Genomic DNA, 17972 nt, shown 5'->3' on the forward strand with positions numbered 1-17972 from the left:
ATAGTTGAGATTCAGGCGGGAAATATTTAAATTAAAATTAAGCAAGAGAAAACTAATACAAAAACGTTAAACAACACATACGTTAACACTTAAATTGTTGTATATTTTCCTTTTTAAAATTAAAGATTAATTGCGTGAGTAGCAGCTGGCTGCCTCGTGTTCGGGACTGCGCCTGCGCTGCTTTGGCGCCCAATAAAAATACGGGTTCCGATTCATTCAATTGCATAACAATACGCAAGGAAAAATAACGGTATCGTTATCGTGTGCCCACGCTCAGTCAAATACTGACGTTCCTGTTCCAACGGTCGTGTGCGCGGATTCATTTCCCCGAACTCTGCTTCCCGCGTTTTGTCGCTCTGGGAAAGAGTCCATCTATCTGGGATATACTTCACTTTGTCCGCCAATAGTCCATGGAAGCCGATCGAATGGCTTGAATACTGATAGACGATATAGTATGTCCCGCCAACGTAACATCTGCAAGTCGAGTGGAGAAACCTGCTCATCGTAGCATCGGTCCAGGATTCTAGCCTCCGAAAAAACGTAATCCTTCTACATTTGCAAGGAGGATTTGGTATCAAAAACGTGTGCGCGTCCCATGGCAGAAGTGAGTATTTTTATTGATTTTTTCCCGGGCCCGGGAGCTGGTATTTGTGGCCTAATCCGAAACTCGCGTGATTCGCATGGAATATTCAATTACACACACACACACTGAGGAGTACAAATGGCGCAGGCCTTTTTGGGTCACGAGGCTGCTGTGCGAGTGTGTGTGTGTTGACATTGTCCTGGTCTCGTTTTCATTTTCCTTTTCGCTTTCGCACGTGCTTTTTTTGGCCAACACATACGTAACACATCGCATCTTGGCCCGCCGCATATAGGCGATCCATAATTCATGACGTTGGCTTTCGCTTTCAGCTGGCCAGCTAGGGAATCGGAAACGGAAACGGCCACGCAACCGGAACCGGAACTGGAACAGTAACTAGAACTGGAAGTGAGCCCGAAACCGTAACCGTAACCGTTACCGCTACCGATTTTGTAAACGATCGAAGGGATTTGGACGGCATGGACACCGCTGCCGCCGCCGCCGCTGCAGTCGTCGTTGACCTGAAACCCGATCAGCAGCTCCTGGGCAGCTCCACAAAGGCCAGGATTGGAGGAGGAACCACTGGATGCGACTGCCTGGGCAGCACCGTGGAGACCATGTCGCTAACTCCCCCACCCACGCCGCCTACACGCGCCACTGATGGCCATGTGGAAGCATGTGGGGCTCCATGCATCCCAAGTGCTCCCGTTGAAATCCACTCCCTGAACGGAGTAAAAAGCAAAGAGGCGCCCGAAACAGCAACTGCATCGACTGAACCCACTCAGCCGGATACGACCACCACATCATCAACGTCTTCCCCCAAAGCTTCCACAACGCCAACGTCTGCCTTGCTGGTATCGGGATCACTCACAGGGTCGGTAGTCCCCGCAGCAGAGCATCCACCAGCTGCAGGCCCATCTGTGCCCAGTAGCAGCAGTGGCAGCAGCGCCAGCAACAGCAGCAGCTCCGGATCCGACGAGAATGTGGTCCAGCTGCTGCCCTGGCAGGACATGCCCACGTATCTACAGTTCAATCCCTACGTGCTCCGGGGTTACAGACCACTGCAGACCTTCAAGGGATGCCTTCTCAGCCTGTTCTACTGGCACAACGAGACCATCAACATACTGACACATGGTGAGTTCCGTTTGCCCTGCAAACCTCCTCCGGCTTCTTTTCCGCCCACCTGTCACCACTGCCTTAATTATCGATCCGTCGCGTCTAACTGCTCGTAACAATCACGGTCAAAGCCAAGTGGAGGCACGTAAATAGATTAGGCCGGAATTTGTAATGAACCTTGACTGAGGTTGGCCTGGGCCTGCATAAGAAAGTGGGCAACTAAAGATAGCATTCACCCACAGCAGAAAATGGGTATTTATGATCGGTTCCATTAGTAACTTATTACTATAATTATAAATACTATATTTGATCTGTTTCACAGATTTTATGTTATTTATGTCTTGACCAAGTCAACAAAATCTATTTGCGTTTACTTCAAACTATAATTTAAATACCCTCAGAATTAAGTTTTTTTTACTGCTTAAAGCATAGCAAATCTAAATGGGATGCAAATTCATTGGCATTAAATATTTAAATTGTTTTGTTCCTTAAGTTCCTTAATATTGATCAAGTTTAGGAATGCCATTCTGGAACCATCTAACTAGTACAATATGCATTTCTCACTAGGATTCATGGCGGACCCGGCTGGGCAGTTGAACTCTTTGGAGAACTCCTCGAAGTTCGATAAGGATCCAATAACGCGGAACTTTCCTGGCATGTGCTGGTCCGTTGATACCTGAAGGGCCTTCACACTGGGATGTGCATCGTTGCACCAGATCTGCGCATAGCTGATGAAGAACAGCTGGTTGGCGGAGAATCGCAAACTGGGCAGGGTCTCCTCGGCCAGTGCCTGACTGCCACTCGTTCCATTTGTCATTTGGGACTCGAACCATTTCCGGTAGGCTGCGTAGGCCAGCCTTGTTCCCCCATTATCCGCAATGTTCTCCGACTGCGCGGTTGACTCCTTCAGCTGGATTCCATCGTACACATACTGACCATACTGCTTGGTGAAGCATTCCCTTCGTTTCAGGAAGTTGCTGCTGGACTTCTCATCCCACCAATCCTTTGCGTTTCCCTTTTCATCAAACTTTCGTCCGCTGTCATCGAATCCGTGGATTAACTCGTGTCCAATTAGCGAGGCCAGGGTTCCGAACATAACCGCATTGGGGTAGACATCGGACCAAAGGTAGAAGGGCTGTAGCAGGGCAACTGGAACCTTGATGGTGTTCTCTATCAGGACGTTGGCCGGGGTGTAACTTAGTTGGGAGCCCGCCTCAAACGGTTTGGCAGGCTGGTGAAGCATCTCCCGCATCTGTTTGGCACTGAGTATGCTTGTATATCGCACGTTCTCCACGTAGTCATCACTTTGCAGATTGAGTTCCGCAAACTCCTCGGTGAAGTTATCCTCGGAGTAATTGTTGACCTCCAGCGTCATTGCCTGTAACTTCGCAATAGCAAGATTTCGGGTGGGTCGCTCGATCCAATCCAAAGCGGGACTGGAATGTAGGGTCTCGTTAAAGGTAGACTTCAGTTGACGCCACATGCTTTCGATTTCTTTGGAGGATTTCGCGTTGTTGTAGCGACGGTAGAACATGTTGTCCAGATTCTTGGCGAAGTACTTCTTGGTAAGATCCACACAGGCCTGCTTCTGCTTCTCCGGATTCTCGGATGGTATCTCCACAAACTCCCAGATGAAGTGGAAGAATATATAGTTGGCCACAATGCGCTTGGGCGTTCGCTTGATGACTTCGACCAAATTTTGCTGATAACGCGTGTTGTATTCGTAGATCTGATCGGAAATGCGCTCTCCCATGGCCACAAAAAGAAATCGCTTGATGTCCAAGGTGGGGGAGTACCTCTTTTGGATGTCGTCCACTGTGACTAAATGGGCCACATCACTCAAATCTTGTCCTTCGCTCTCGTCCACCAGTCCTTGAGCCAAGTCCACCTCAAAATCCAACAGTTCCCTTGCCGTTTTTTTGGCCAGATCCATCTTCACACCCAGAAAACGCTGCAAGGTGCGCTGGATATTATTACGGTATTTCTGACGATACACTTCCGTTGCTTCGTCGACGTACATGGACCGTGCCTCCAGCGGGAAGTTTTGCTGACCCAGGTATATCCGGTTCCGGGTATTGCTGGCGAAATCCTTGTTTACCTCAATGCCGAAAATGGGAGTGACGCCGTATTGGTAGGACATGCGAGCACTAGTCCCCAGCCAGTCGAAGTCGTCCTCCTGCCAGGAGGATCCCTCGAGCACCGGCATCGTTCCAAATTCGGCAATGAGCCGCTTCAGCTTTTCGCTGTAGGTCGACTTGAGCTCCTTGATCCGGAGACAGGACTCGTAGAAGTGCTTCACTTGAATGTCCTCCGGAGTGTCGCGGGAATCGTGGGGTGTGTTGAGCATCTTCAGGATCTTTCGGTTGAGACCTTTGGTCAAAGTCTCGAATACTCCAGTAGTGACCACCTGCATGCTCGAAGCCGAGTTGATGCGATCATAGTTGCCACAGGAGAATGCGTAGAAATCGTTGCATGGATCCGCCTTCTGGTCCATAAAGCTCTCGATTTCAGCAGTCTTGGCCTGACGCAGTAATTCCTTCATGTAGGGCGTGTCCTGTTGGAGATCTTCCTCGCTGGTGGGGGCAGCTTGTACCAGCGCACTTAGGACGTAACCAGCAATGCATATGTAGAGCAACTGCATCGCGTTGTGCATCGCTTTAATTCAGATGATTGACTGGCGTGCCTCAGTTGCTCTGATGAGTTAATCGTCATTTCCATTAAAGCCAAGCCGCTCCTTTGTTCTATGGAAGCAAAAGGTGACCCTGGGATTATCGGGTGCTCTCTAGACAGTGTTGAGCTCAAACACTGAGGTTCACTGATTGTAAGTAGCTCGCCAATTTTTATCAGATCATTATTTCTTGGAAGCATTATCATACACTATAGCTGTTATGTTAGAGCTGAACTTAACTTGCCTACGATATTTTTCTGTACAAATGGTTTGGTTGTGTGATACAGGCAAAAACCATTGGTATATAATTACATTCGGATCTGTGATTCTATTGACTGACTCTTTAGAAAGCCGGAAAATAACCTCAGAAATAAGTCATTGAATATAAAATATAAAATATTTTAAATATATAAAAGCTGTCTAAGGCTTTTGCATATTGTTCTACTCACGTGAATTCAATTGAATCATTGATGTCAAGGTAGTTGATTACTCTGCCATGACGTCCAGTTTATGTGTACCTATTGTAATACTCAAACAATATAAGCCTAGCGAGCACGTTTTCGATTTGTGACGAAAGCAGATTCTCCACATTTTGCTTAATTCCAGTTTATACATAAATATGAATTTTTATCTAGTTAATATGACATTGTAAATTTAATTTGTTCACCATTACAATATAAATTAATGTTAGGGTAAGGGATAAGATTAGATACCCATTACTCAAGTGCCCATAATTTACAAAGTAAATATGTAGTTACAAATAAAACTGAAACAACCTGATTTAAAAGTTTCACAACATAACTGTTACTATTACATTCCTTAGTAAAGCATGCATTTCTCACTAGGATTCATTGCGGATCCGACTGGGCAGTTGAACTCTTTGGAGAACTCCTCGAAGTTCGATAAGGTTCCAATAACGCGGAGCTTTCCTGGCATGTGCTTGTCGGTTGATACCTGAACAGCCTTTATATCGGGATGTGCATCGTTGCACCAGATCTGCGCATAGCTGATGAAGAACAGCTGGTTGGCGGAGTATTGCAGGCCGGGCAGGGTCTCCTTGGCCAGTGCCTGACTGCCACTCGTTCCATTTGTCATTTGGGACTCGAACCATTTCCGGTAGGCTGCGTAGGCCAGCCTTGTTCCCCCATTGTCCGCAATGTTCTCCGACTGCGCGGCTGACTCCTTCAGCTGGATTCCATCGTACACATACTGACCATACTGCTTGGTGAAGCATTCCCTTCGTTTCAGGAAGTTGCTGCTGGACTTCTCATCCCACCAATCCTTTGCGTTTCCCTTTTCATCAAACTTCCGTCCGCGTATATCGAATCCGTGGATTAACTCGTGTCCAATTAGCGAGGCCAGGGTTCCGAACTTAACAGCATTGGGGTAGCGATCAGACCAAAAGTAGAAAGGCTGTAGCAGGGCAACCGGAACCTTGATGAGGTTCTCTATAACGATGTAGGACGGGGTGTAACTGAGTTCGGAGCCCTCTTCAAACGGCTTGGGAGGCTGGTGGAGCATCTTTCGCATCTTTTTGGCACTGAGTATGCTTGTGTATCGCAAATTCTCCACGTAGTCGTCACTTTGCAGATTGAGTTCCGCAAACTCCTCGGTGAAGTTATCCTCGGAGTAATTGTTGACCTCCAGCGTCATTGCCTGTAACTTCGCAATAGCAAGATTCCGGGTGGGTCGCTCGATCCAATCCAAAACGGGACTGGAATGTAGAGTCTCGTTAAAGGTAGACTTCAGTTGACGCCACATGCTTTCGATTTCTCTAGAGGATTTCGCGTTGTTGTAGCGACGGTAGAACATGTTGTCCAGATTCTTGGTGAAATGATTCTTGGTAAAGTCCACACAGGCCTGCTTCTGCTTCTCCGGATTCTCGGATGGTATCTCCACAAACTCCCAGATGAAGTGGAAGAATATATAGTTGGCCACAATGCGCTTGGGCGTTCGCTTGATGACTTCGACCAAATTTTGCTGATAACGCGTGTTGTATTCGTAGATCTGATCGGAAATGCGCTCTCCCATGGCCACAAAAAGAAATCGCTTGATGTCCAAGGTGGGGGAGTACCTCTTTTGGATGTCGTCCACTGTGACTAACTGGATCAAATCTTGCACTTCTTGTCCTTTGCTCTCGTCCACCAGTCCTTGAGCCAAGTCCACCTCAAAATCCAACAGTTCCCTTGCCGTTTTTTTGGCCAGATCCATCTTCACACCCAGAAAATGCTGCAAGGTGCGCTGGATATTATTACGGTATTTCTGACGATACACTTCCGTTGCTTCGTCGACGTACATGGACCGTGCCTCCAGCGGGAAGTTTTGCTGACCCAGGTATATCCGGTTCCGGGTGTTGCTTTCGAGATCCTTGTTTACCCCAATGCCGAGAATGGGATTGATATCGTATCGGTAGGCCATGCGAGCAATAGTCCCCAGCCAGTCGAAGTCGTCCTCCTGCCAGGAGGATCCCTCGAGCACCGGCATCGTTCCAAATTCGGCAATGAGCCGCTTCAGCTTTTCGCTGTAGGTCGACTTGAGCTCCTTGATCCGGAGACAGGACTCGTAGAAGTGCTTCACTTGAATGTCCTCCGGAGTGTCGCGGGAATCGTGGGGTGTGTTGAGCATCTTCAGGATCTTTCGGTTGAGACCTTTGGTCAAAGTCTCGAATACTCCAGTAGTGACCACTTGCATGCTCGAAGCCGAGTTGATGCGATCATAGTTGCCACAGGAGAATGCGTAGAAATCGTTGCATGGATCCGCCTTCTGGTCCATAAAGCTCTCGATTTCAGCAGTCTTGGCCTGACGCAGTAGCTCCGTGATGTAGGGCGTGTCCTGGTTGAGTGCATCATGGTCTGTGGGGGCCGCTAGGACCAGCGCACTTAGAACGTGGCCAGCAATCAAAATGTAGAGCACTTTCATAGTTTTATGCTTCTCTTTTAAACGAAAAATTTGAATAAACCATGTGGTTAATCTGGTGCCGAAAAAAGAAATGGCGAGCCTTAGCTAATCGTGTTCTTTCTAGTGGTGGTAACTAAATCTTTGGGGATTAGCATAGACTTAAACATGGGAAGGCCGCTTAGAAGTTCGTGTAAATCGTTTACTTAGCGCTCTATTCTGTAGTATATAACGTAATGCTATCGACCGTAATAAAATGAAAAGCAAAGCAATTAACCGGCAATACTAGTTACTGACGGCATTAAGTGCCCTTAGCATTCCACCTAGTTATAACACTATGACGTGAGCTGTATTCCAATCACGTACTCCCCTCTAGCTTGGGATAGGCGCATGGGACCTACGACCGAGCGGGCTTGGACAGCGCTTCCACCCCGTGCAGCACTGAAAATAATTTTAATAATATAATATTACATATGTACATATATGGCAAATTAACCTATTGGCAAGGCTGCGGAACCCTAAAAATATACAATATATCATAGTAAAATATTGAAACGGTTAACAAAATAAGTAAAGATACACGATCGCAATTACAAATCGGGTCAGCGTGTAAGTTCAGATTTCGCTCAGTGCAGCCTAATCTCCGTCCCAGTAGAAGAGAGTGAGTGCGGAAGTGCGTCTCGTCGAGCTGCCCGTTCAGTCGCTCTCGGAGTGTTCGCCATGGAGAACTTTGGCATCGCACATGCCCTGCTCCAGCTACTGTTGCTCCATCTGGTGGGAAGTGGTCGAGGTGACCTGCTATCTGGCCAGCCCGGCATTGACCTGCGCATCCAGGCGCGGGAGCAGCTGATCTCGCAGACCAACGACAGCGTCTACGTCCAGCGAATAATGCGTCTGTGCAAGTCCGCAGAGATGCGCAGCTATATGCAGCAGGACACAGATGCCTGCGACAACTTCTACGAGTACAGTTGTGGAAATTGGCCCCAGATCAATCCGGCCAACGATGCCTATCCCCGGGAGACGAATTTCGAGCAGCTTCTGGTCAAGACCTATCGCCATAAGCAGCAGAGGCTGATGGAGCAGCCGGCGAACGAGGAAACGGATGAGGTGGCCGTGCTTCGAGTGAAGGACTTCTACGCCAGTTGCCTGCTCTTTAGACAGGCGGCGGTGGATTCCTACCGACTTCAACTGCAGGAAATTGTGGCGGAATTCGGACGCATGCCCGTCCTAAGTCTCCCGGGGCAGGAGTGGCCAGCGGAAGAGTTCGATTGGCAGGACACGGTGGCGCAAATAAAGCGGCAGTACGGCTTTGATATCCTTCTGCTCTTCCAGCAGTCGGCGGATCGCATATACGCGGGTCAGCCGAAGCAGATTCTTCCGAAGTCCAACAGGAAGGCCGTAGCTGAAGACATAGCCAATCACCTGGAGCATCACTTGGGTGTGGATCCCAAATTGGCCGCAACAACGGCAAGGGAAATCACAGAGTTTGAGCACAAGATTGCCGCCATTATGGTGGATCGTCGAGTTGGAGTAATGTCCAAATTGCACACTCAAAATGTCACGGATTACAGTGATGTCGCTAACCTCACCCAATATGTAGAAACTGTCCTTGACCGGGAGTTGAAAGCCAACGAGTCTCTATACGAGCACGTGCCTGGTTATCTAATTAAATTACTTGACCTGGTGGAGGTGACACCACCTCACGTTCTGGCCAACTACGTCTTCAATGAGCTTCTAAAGCACTTTTATTACGAGCGAGCGGAATCCGTTGTGGAGCAGTGTGTCAGCCGAGTCAGGGATCTCTTTGCCGAGCTCCTTGATAACATGGTATTCAAGCAGTATGGAGATGAAGGTACCATGAAAGATATAGATTCAGTCTGGCAGCAGGTACAGCGCAGCTTTAGAGGTGTGTTACAAAACTCTTCAGCGGATTGGTTGGTTCCGGAGACAAGAGAACAACTGCTGGATCAGCTGAATACCACCAGTCTGGTGATTAATGGATACGCCGAAGTCAACTTCACACAGCGATATGAGAAACTGCAACTGAAACCTAGGGATTATCTTCACAATCTGAGGACCATACTTCACCACCAGAGTTTGAGGGTCAAGGTAAAGACTCAGACATCAGTCACCTATGATCCTATGGGAAAAAGAGTTCTGTTTCCAGTTGCACTGCTCCAACCGAACTTCCTGTGGTCCCGCTACTATCCAAAAGCAGTACGGTATGGCAGTCTGGGCACCTTGCTGGCCCAGCAATTGGCCCACAGCCTGGAAGATGCATCTAAGTGGGATGCCAAATCGTTTGCTGAGTACTCCAAAAGGAAGTCCTGCTTCAAGGAGCAGTACGCTAGACTGCGGCTCAATGGACAGTACTGGCCGGAGAGCGATCTGCAGGCGGAGAACATAGCCGACAATCTGGCCATTCAAGTGGCCTACCATGCCTACCGAAGGCTTCTAGCGGACCTGGACCCATCCTTCTTGGGCTCGGAATCGTTGCCACTACTTAACCTTGGCTCCCGGCGGCTATTCTTCCTCAGCTTCGCCCAGTTGTGGTGCAATGATGCCAATGAGCAGTTCAGGGACAAGCATTCTCTGCTTCTGGGCACTCCCAATGCCCTCCGCGTCCTGGGAGCTCTATCGAACTTTAGAGCATTTGGACGGGACTTTAACTGCGGGAGCGCAAGCAGGATGACCTCTTCCCAGAAGTGTCAGCTTTTTACCGTAAGCCTGGATTAGTTAGGAGATTCATTAAAGTACTTTGAACATAATTCTGCCCATAATAAATATATACAATTAAAGATTAGGACACTGTCTTCTATTACTTCTCGAAGATTTAAAATGCACATATGTCAACAGCAATTATCAGAGCGTCTATATAGCCATGACCGTCTATATATTTATACGCACTCTCATTGATAAAGCTGCTTTGCTTACATTTCTAGACACATTCAGAATTAATGTCATATGTGTCAGAATTATATTTGTTTGTTTATTTTTCATTCCTGAATGTAATAGAAATTTGAGCTTACTACATTAAATAAAACCACAGCTCACTTAGTTAAATAAAAACTGGATGCATTTTAGAGGGTTTTATCCGTAGATGGCGCACTTGTACTCAGGATCCATGTGCGCCGATTGAGAGCAGTTAAAGACCCAGGAGAACTCCTGGAAATTGGACAGCGGTCCGATCACCCTGTACTTACTGGGTGCATGCGAATCCAAATGAGTCATCCAGTGCTGGAAGGTGGACTGCACGTCATCGCAGAACAATTGAGCGTATCCCAAAAAGAAAAGCTGGCGACTGTTGTAGGGCAGACCCTCAAAGGTTTCCCGATGAAGCACCTCCTCGGATTGCTGACCCAGCCACAACTCGTAGGCGGCGAAGGCCAACCTAAGGCCTCCATTGTCCGCTATGTTCTCCGACTGATCCTTTCTCTCCGGAAGCTGCGATCCGCCGTACACGTACTCGTGATACTGAGCCTGGAAGCACTTGCGGCGTTCCTCTAACTCGTAGCGGGATTTCGAGTCCCACCAAGGCGCCAAGTTGCCAGATGCATCGTACTGCCCTCCATCGTCATCGAAGCCATGTAACATCTCGTGGGCGAGGAGGTAGCCTAGAGTGGAGTACTTAAACGCCTCCGGATACTGGTCACCCCAGAAATATCGTGGCTGCAGCAGAGCCACCGGGATCGTTATGTTGTTCTCCTGAATGTCGTAGGCGGGAGTAAGCGCGAGAAGCTCTGTAGCATCTATTGAGTTTGCCGGCTGATTAATCCTTGCCACGAAACCGATGCCCTTGGCAATGAGCACCTGCTGGACATTCGAAACGTAATTAAGGCGATCTATGGACACCTCTCCATACACATCCTCGAAGTTCTCCTCGTCGTAGGAGTTGATGTTCAACTGCATACGATCCAACTTAGCGATGGCCAACGACCTAGTGGCATTGGATATCCAGTCCAGTTTGTCGCCTAACAGCTGATGCCGGAAGATGCCTTTGATCTGATACCAGATCTTGTGAACTTCCGACTCCACAACCGGGCTGCGATAACGCTCGTACACCGCGTGCTCGGCCAGCTTTCCGAAATACTTCTTGGTCGATTCAGTGCACCACTTAGCCATGTCGCTTGGTTTGGCGTCCGCCAGAAAGTCTTCGAGCAGCGTCCACATAACATAGTTTGCCTGTGTGGCCAGCGGTGTGCTTTTCATGGCCAGAAGTGCATTATCCAGACTCCCCTCGTCATAGATGTACACCGAATCAGGAATGTTTTCCTCGCCAAGGATCAGGCCCAGGAATTCGGTGAAATTCAGCTGGTCGCTGTACTTCTCTTGAAGATCGGCCACCGTATAGAGGGAGAGTGCTGCCTGCAGAGTCGCTGCACCAGAGACACCGGCCGAGAAAGTTCTCTCCAACTCATTGATTTGCTGGGCTGTGTGTTTTGCCACGCTGGGACTCAGGCCGAAGTACTGTTGCAGATCGCTGGATGTGCGGGCCTCCGCCAGAAGAGTCATTAGGTGTGTGTTAAATACCTTAAAATCTGGCTGTCCTATGTACACGCGGTTCACCGATGTGTTCCGGATATCGCGCGTGATATCCAGGCCTAGAATGATCTGTTTTCCGTACTTGTGCTGTATCTGGGCCACCGTTCGCCACCAACTGAAGTCGGAAGAGTTCCACTGGGCCCCAACCAAGGCCGGTAGTCCTCCGTACTCCCTTATGACGTTCTGCAGGGCCAGCTTGTAGAGGACATCGTCGCGGTGGACCAGGGTGCAGGACAGGTAGAAACGCTGCATCTTCTTCTCCAGCTCGGATTGCAGGTCATTGGAACGCAACAGCCGCTGGAGACGTCGATCGAATCCCTTGGTTATCAACTGGAAGCTGTCGGTCATGACGTTGCCGAACAACTGGGCGGGATTGTGGCGATGCCAGTTTCCACAGGCATGGGTATAGAAGTCGTCGCAGGGCGATACCTCCGGCTTCAACATGGTCTCGATTTCGGCTATTTTTGCTTGCACGATGATTTGCTTGGCGTAATCCGAAGTCAAGTCGTCGGCAAAGGGATCATCCGCATCCGATGGCTTGGCCATAGCTGGAACTATTGCCACCACAAGGCACAGCCACAACAACCGACATGTCATCATCACGCGCCTAATTAAACTCTACTAATTTTCAAGTGGTTCCGATCGGAGGCGGCCACCTTATCAGCAGGATTTGTTTATACAATGTCCAGGGTGCTGGGGTAGGTCAACTTGTTATCTCCCGGCTCTTATAAAATCTCTACTGCACTCTTATATTATTCGTGCACCAAACTAATTCGTTTCAATCTAGTCAGGCATACGTTGGATTTGTATCGAAGACAACTGAATATACATAAATAGAAAACGGTGACCTCATATTTGTCTAATATGCATTGTCTTATACATTAAATGGTTCCTGAAGTTCAACCTCGCTCATCTACCATTTCAGCCATACCCATCTTCTACATCCTGGCCATCGTGCCCGGACTGATGCCCTGGGACAGTGGCTACAAGTTCCTGTCCTTCTGCCACGTCTTCGGATCGGTGGCGCCCTGGTGCGGCAGCTTCGTCTACCACCTGTTCATGAACATCGAGAAGGGCGAGAACGTCTACTACACGCTGCTCAAGTTGGACATGGTCGGGATCTGGGTGAGCCAGAGCTTTGGTGAGTACGAGCGCGATGATAATGAGTGTGTGCCCCAATGTTTGGGAAGCGGAACAATTTTATTCAGTACATATATGTACATCTACGCGTAATCAGCTAGACATGGGAAATCTCAATACATCAGGCACTTGTTTGGGGGATTCATTTTGGTCGAGTTGCTGCACTGGAATGCCTCGGCGAAGGCTGGGCTGTTGATCATCATGGCGAATACCCTGGCCTCATATGGCGGATGGAAGTTGTGTCGGACGAAGCTCGCACGCCTTTCTGGATAGATATCGGAGCACATGAACTGTGCTGCGCTGAGGAAGAAAAGCTGATCCGGCAACTGCGTCATGTGCGGCAGGGTTTCCGTTTCCTCCAGCTTTACTTGATCCAACCATTTCCGGTACGCCGACTGCGCAATGCGAATACCCACATTGTCCGCTATACTCTCTGCTTGCGACTCCAATCTACGCAATAGCAAGTTGCCGTACCGCATCCCACTGAACTGGTCCGCTAGGCAATTCTTGATCAGCTCGAAACCCACCTTGGTCTGGCTGCTCCAGTTGTCGTTGAGGTTTCCCTTGCTGTCGTAGAGACGGTTCAGATCATCAAATCCGTGGGCCATCTCGTGAGCCAGTGTAAAACCTAAAGTGCCGTACTTAAGAGCAGTCGGATAAATGTCGTCCCACAGATAGCGATGCTGCATATAGCTGACCGGCAGCACCACTAGATTGGTTTCAGTCTCGTAGATTGGGGTCTCGGTTACGCCGTGGTAGTAGTTTACGCTGCTGGACTCCCGCATTAGATCCGCACGGAGATTGCTGGCCTTCACCTCCAGCAGGCGTTGGACATTGCCGTAATAATCGGCGGAGCTGACCACCAGATCGCCGTACAGCTCCTCAAAGTTGACCGCCTGACCGCCGGCTATCTCAAAGGACATACTCTTGAGTTTTTCCAGTAATTCCTCACGTGTCTGCTCCTCCAGCCATTCGATGCCCGGAGAACTAAGCATTTCCTGAAAGGAGGCCTTCAGCTCCGCCCACAGACTCCTCATCTCGTTGACTATGTGGGGACTTTGCTGCTCTAGTGAGTGGTACACCATATGGTCCACCACATCGGGAAACAGCTCAGTGATCCGCTCGTGACAGATCACTTTCTGCTGCTCCTCATTCGCCGTGATCTCATAGTCGGTCAACAGACTGGACAGCATATAGTTGGCCAGCACATGGTTGGGAGTGCTCAGGAGGATCTTCTTCACCTGGAAAAGGTAGCTGGGCACCGACTCGAAAACCGGAAGATTGTATTCGGAACCCAACCAGGAGGTCACAAAACGAGTCACGTTAAGGATCGGTCCGTAAGCATCACTCATGTTAGACAGCAAGGTCAGATGGCGCATCAGTCGTGGATCGCGGTTGATTCTATGGTCGAAAGCACTACGCGATAGTTCTGACTCCAGTTCGATTATCTCCTCAGCAGTCTTTCCAGCTAGCTCCTCCGACAGACCCAGGAGGTTCCGCAGACGCATCTTCAGCGCGAGCTTCTTTGACAGATTGGCAAACTCATCGCTCACGACGAGATCAAGCTTTTGGCCCAACTGAAGTCGTTTAATTTGTGAGTTGGAGTGATCCGGAACCACATAGACACCAAGTAGAGTCGACTTTCCGTAGCGGCGGAGCAACTGAGCCATTATCTCGAGGGCGTCAAAGCCGACGTAGTCCCATGACTTGCCCTCCACAGCCGGCATTCCACCGAACTCCCTTAGAACACTGAGCAGATGAGATCGCTGTTTCGTCCTTAAGGCCGCTGTGTCCAGACAGGACTCGTAGAAATACTTCACACGTACCTCCATCGGCCGATCTGTACTTATCCGGGGCTCGTTGAGCACTTGCCCTACCCGACGCAGATAGTTCTCAAACATAAGCTGGCGGATATTGGTGTCTTTCTTTGAGTTTGCCGCATTTATTGCCGCATAATTCCCGCAGGCATAGCCGTAGAAATCGTCACAGGGACTCACAGCGGTGTCCATAAAGGAGCGCATCTCCGCCGACTTGGCGATCCGCATGATCTGCTGGCCCAGGGGTGTCGTTAACTCCTTGAAGACACCGCCCTGGATGGCCGATGAACCGACGGCCAAGGTGACAAAGATTAGGCAGGCGGAAGCTGGGAGGCGTTCCATAACGGTCGAGCTTTGTTTTCACACTGGACCGCCTTATCGGCGGGCAGACTGTGTGTGCTAACAATCTCTTCCGCTCTCTGGTTTCTATTTCCAGGTGCCCTGCCCCTGGTCACAGCCACCACTCTGTGCTTCCCACCCGTGCTCAAGTGGCTCATCATTGTTTCCTACTGTGTGCTCTCGCTGTGGGGCCTCTACAAGGTGAGTGCCACATGCAGTTGATGCGGAATCCTCTCTAATCGATCCTTAATCCCCAACAGGCTCTAACTGCCAGCTCACCCTGGCAGCGTCGCTTGTGTTTCGCCCTGCCCTTCGCCATGCGCTCCATCCTGACCTTCCTGCGCATCCGTGGAATGGTGGGCGGCAGTCACATGGCCCTTTCCCATGTCTATCTGCAGGTGCGTATGTCCAGGCTTTCCAATTGACTAACTGCTATTTTCTATAACTGTACGTTTTTGGCTGGCCTCTCTCGGTGCGCATAGGTTGAAGTTGTAAGTCACATTTTCATACATATGTACATTCGAGTAAATGGACAGAGCCGCTTAGCACTTTTCCTGGCGGACACAAGACACCAATCCACTTTCGAATCCAGTTCGCTAATTTGCTGATTAACCCTCTGTTCCAGGACGGCGTCTCCATACTGGGCGGTGCCATCGGAGCGATGCGAATCCCCGAGAAGTGGTTCCCCGGAGTGGTGGACTTCTATCTGAACTCCCACAACATAATGCACGTGCTGGTCGTCGTTGCAGTTTACTCCATGCACAAGGTGGGTTAGGTGCAACACGGATGAAGGCCGTGTTCTAGTTGAGATCATAAACGTGTGGCGGGGTACTAACATTTATTTGTCCTTAGGCCACCATCAAGGATTTCGAGTGGATGTCGACGCAGACCTGCCACACCGCCGCAAATGCCACGGAGCAGGCTCTGGGTCACGTGGAGCTATGACCCGCTTATTGGCTGCTGCCGCTGGTGCTGCTGCCCTTGCCTTGGATAATCCTGGCCAGGCGGCGGGCCCGGACGCACTTGATCCGTGCCCTCATCGCGCCCATCGCCTGGCGGAGGAGGCGAGCCCAAGTCCCCGGATGAGACCAGACAGAGATCCATCGATGCAGTGGGGCGAGGACGAACGCTACTTGAATATACCGTGTATAAGAGAGCGAAGATGATGTAGTAACAATATACATATGTATATCTAGGTGTAGGTATAGGCCATACATATATGAACTGTATGTGTGTATTTACATATAGTACTTACTTCGACTGTGGTATTAAGCATTAAGGTTATATTATTACTGGGACGAGACGAGACGAACGACAGGATGGTAGGATGGTAGGATGGTAGGATGGTAGGATGGTAGGATGGTTCGGAACCAAGTCTTCGGATTTTCACGCTAATCTCTTGGATATACAGTTGCAATACGGCTGCGCAATGGATAACGAGTAATTGATAACGATACATGAATAATGAGTAATTAATTGTAATGATGATTTGAATGATGTTGATACACATGTACCTCATTGTGCTTACGACAACACATCTTATTTTCAAATACTCGTACGTACAACTTTGTACCTCGTCGAAAATTCTACAATAAGAACACCTATAAGCTAATCTCTTCCTAGTTGAACTTTTAGATATGCAATTTGTTAATTTTGGCAAGCTAGCGAGCTAGTGGTAGTGTAAGCCTAGTTAAAGCTCCAATCTGTGCATAGTTGTGAACGAAACTCAACCACTCATTAGTTGCTGATGGGTGCCAGTAGTTAGAAACCCGAATTCAAGTTGGACAAGTGTGAAAATCAATACAGTCTCCTGGCAAATCGCTACTGCAACGAATCACGTACATGAAAACGTAGTAAGAATTCGAATTGGATTGGGTTTATATCATTTATGTCAATTGAGTGCGCAATATAAACCTCAAGTATTTATTGAGCTCCCCGAGTATTGAATATTATTAGAAACCGCAATATTTATTATGAGTACGTGTACCCTAGGAGCTAAGCATTAGGGCGGGTATACAACCAACTTAACTATACGATAGCAACCTTTCGAGCGTCGGTCTATTTTAATCCTAGCAATGCGAACAATTATGAGTAATGCGTTTTAGTAGTGTCAATAATTTACACCACCCACTCGAAGGAAGGCGAAAAAGAGGGCGAATCTAACAAGTGAAACGTAAGCTAACAAACGAATTCAAACATACAAAGCAATAATTATAGGCAGACTCAATGCTTTAAGTTTAAAGTTGCTGCTACACATAAGTGACAATTATACGAATAATGTAAATCGATTTTCTGAGAGGTTAATAAACATTAAAAGTGTATTTAATGAGCAAATGAAAAGCATTCTCAACGTCTTTTAATATGAATTTGTAAGTCCCCTTGGAAGCATCACCGCCAGGTGGCGTGGTGTTGCCTCTCCGGCAGGTAGCCCAGGTTGGCAGCGCTGGCTAAATTAAAGCCCACATTTCAAAATATTTGAAGATGCTACAAATTTCAATTTACTTGTTATACTTTATTAAATTCTTTAGTAAATTCTTATATTGGCGCCATGCATTTATAGACAATATGTTTATACTTTCCTTTCGTAATAATCAATGTTTATTCGAGTGGTTGACTAGTTGTAGTTTATGATTAGTTGTTTAAATACGAATTTAACGCTTTTGATTAATACGCGTTTTATAGTATATTCAGATACATACATGTATGAAGACTATATAAAGATGTTTATTTAAAAATTTACAAAAATGGAAAACTTCTCTGATTCGTTATGAAGCTAGTAGCACTTTAAAATTCCTAATTGCCTTTCGCATATAAATATCTTGTAGTGGCGTATATGTCTATTTTTGTGTATATGGCTATATTCGTTAAAGTAAAA

General features: G+C 48.2%; 6 protein-coding genes across 7 annotated transcripts; 2 read left to right on the plus strand and 4 right to left on the minus strand.

The window, feature by feature from the left end:
* The first annotated feature begins 230 nt into the window (after positions 1-230).
* Positions 231-17439, plus strand: LOC6555164 (progestin and adipoQ receptor family member 4). Of its 2 annotated transcripts, XM_001981384.3 has the most exons (8): positions 231-604; positions 913-1714; positions 12727-12942; positions 15195-15298; positions 15358-15495; positions 15580-15588; positions 15723-15863; positions 15950-17439. In XM_001981384.3, exons 2-8 carry the CDS (start codon positions 1060-1062, stop codon positions 16040-16042), a joined length of 1356 nt encoding a protein of 451 aa, XP_001981420.3. In that variant the 5' UTR covers positions 231-604; positions 913-1059; the 3' UTR covers positions 16043-17439. The 2 variants fall into 2 exon arrangements, with proteins under 2 accessions (XP_001981420.3, XP_026833437.1); XM_026977636.1 differs by lacking the exon at positions 15580-15588 and having other exon boundaries at positions 15950-17433.
* Positions 1923-4465, minus strand: LOC6555165 (neprilysin-1). The gene has a single exon (XM_001981385.3). The coding sequence runs from the start codon at positions 4347-4349 to the stop codon at positions 2238-2240; it is 2112 nt and encodes a 703-aa protein (XP_001981421.2). The 5' UTR covers positions 4350-4465; the 3' UTR covers positions 1923-2237.
* On the minus strand, positions 5070-7384 carry LOC6555095 (neprilysin-4). The gene has a single exon (XM_026977614.1). The coding sequence runs from the start codon at positions 7281-7283 to the stop codon at positions 5184-5186; it is 2100 nt and encodes a 699-aa protein (XP_026833415.1). The 5' UTR covers positions 7284-7384; the 3' UTR covers positions 5070-5183.
* On the plus strand, positions 7918-10062 carry LOC26526789 (neprilysin-4). Its single transcript, XM_015153921.2, has one exon. It carries the CDS (start codon positions 7980-7982, stop codon positions 9993-9995), a length of 2016 nt encoding a protein of 671 aa, XP_015009407.1. The 5' UTR covers positions 7918-7979; the 3' UTR covers positions 9996-10062.
* LOC6555096 (neprilysin-1) lies at positions 10053-12420 on the minus strand. Its single transcript, XM_001981387.3, has one exon. The coding sequence runs from the start codon at positions 12399-12401 to the stop codon at positions 10350-10352; it is 2052 nt and encodes a 683-aa protein (XP_001981423.1). The 5' UTR covers positions 12402-12420; the 3' UTR covers positions 10053-10349.
* LOC6555097 (neprilysin-1) lies at positions 12965-15129 on the minus strand. The gene has a single exon (XM_001981388.3). The coding sequence runs from the start codon at positions 15098-15100 to the stop codon at positions 13055-13057; it is 2046 nt and encodes a 681-aa protein (XP_001981424.1). The 5' UTR covers positions 15101-15129; the 3' UTR covers positions 12965-13054.
* Positions 17440-17972: the final 533 nt, after the last annotated feature.

The sequence above is a fragment of the Drosophila erecta genome, unplaced genomic scaffold (genome assembly GCF_003286155.1).
Source record: "Drosophila erecta strain 14021-0224.00,06,07 unplaced genomic scaffold, DereRS2 tig00000000-arrow-pilon, whole genome shotgun sequence".
Classification (NCBI taxonomy): domain Eukaryota; kingdom Metazoa; phylum Arthropoda; class Insecta; order Diptera; family Drosophilidae; genus Drosophila; species Drosophila erecta.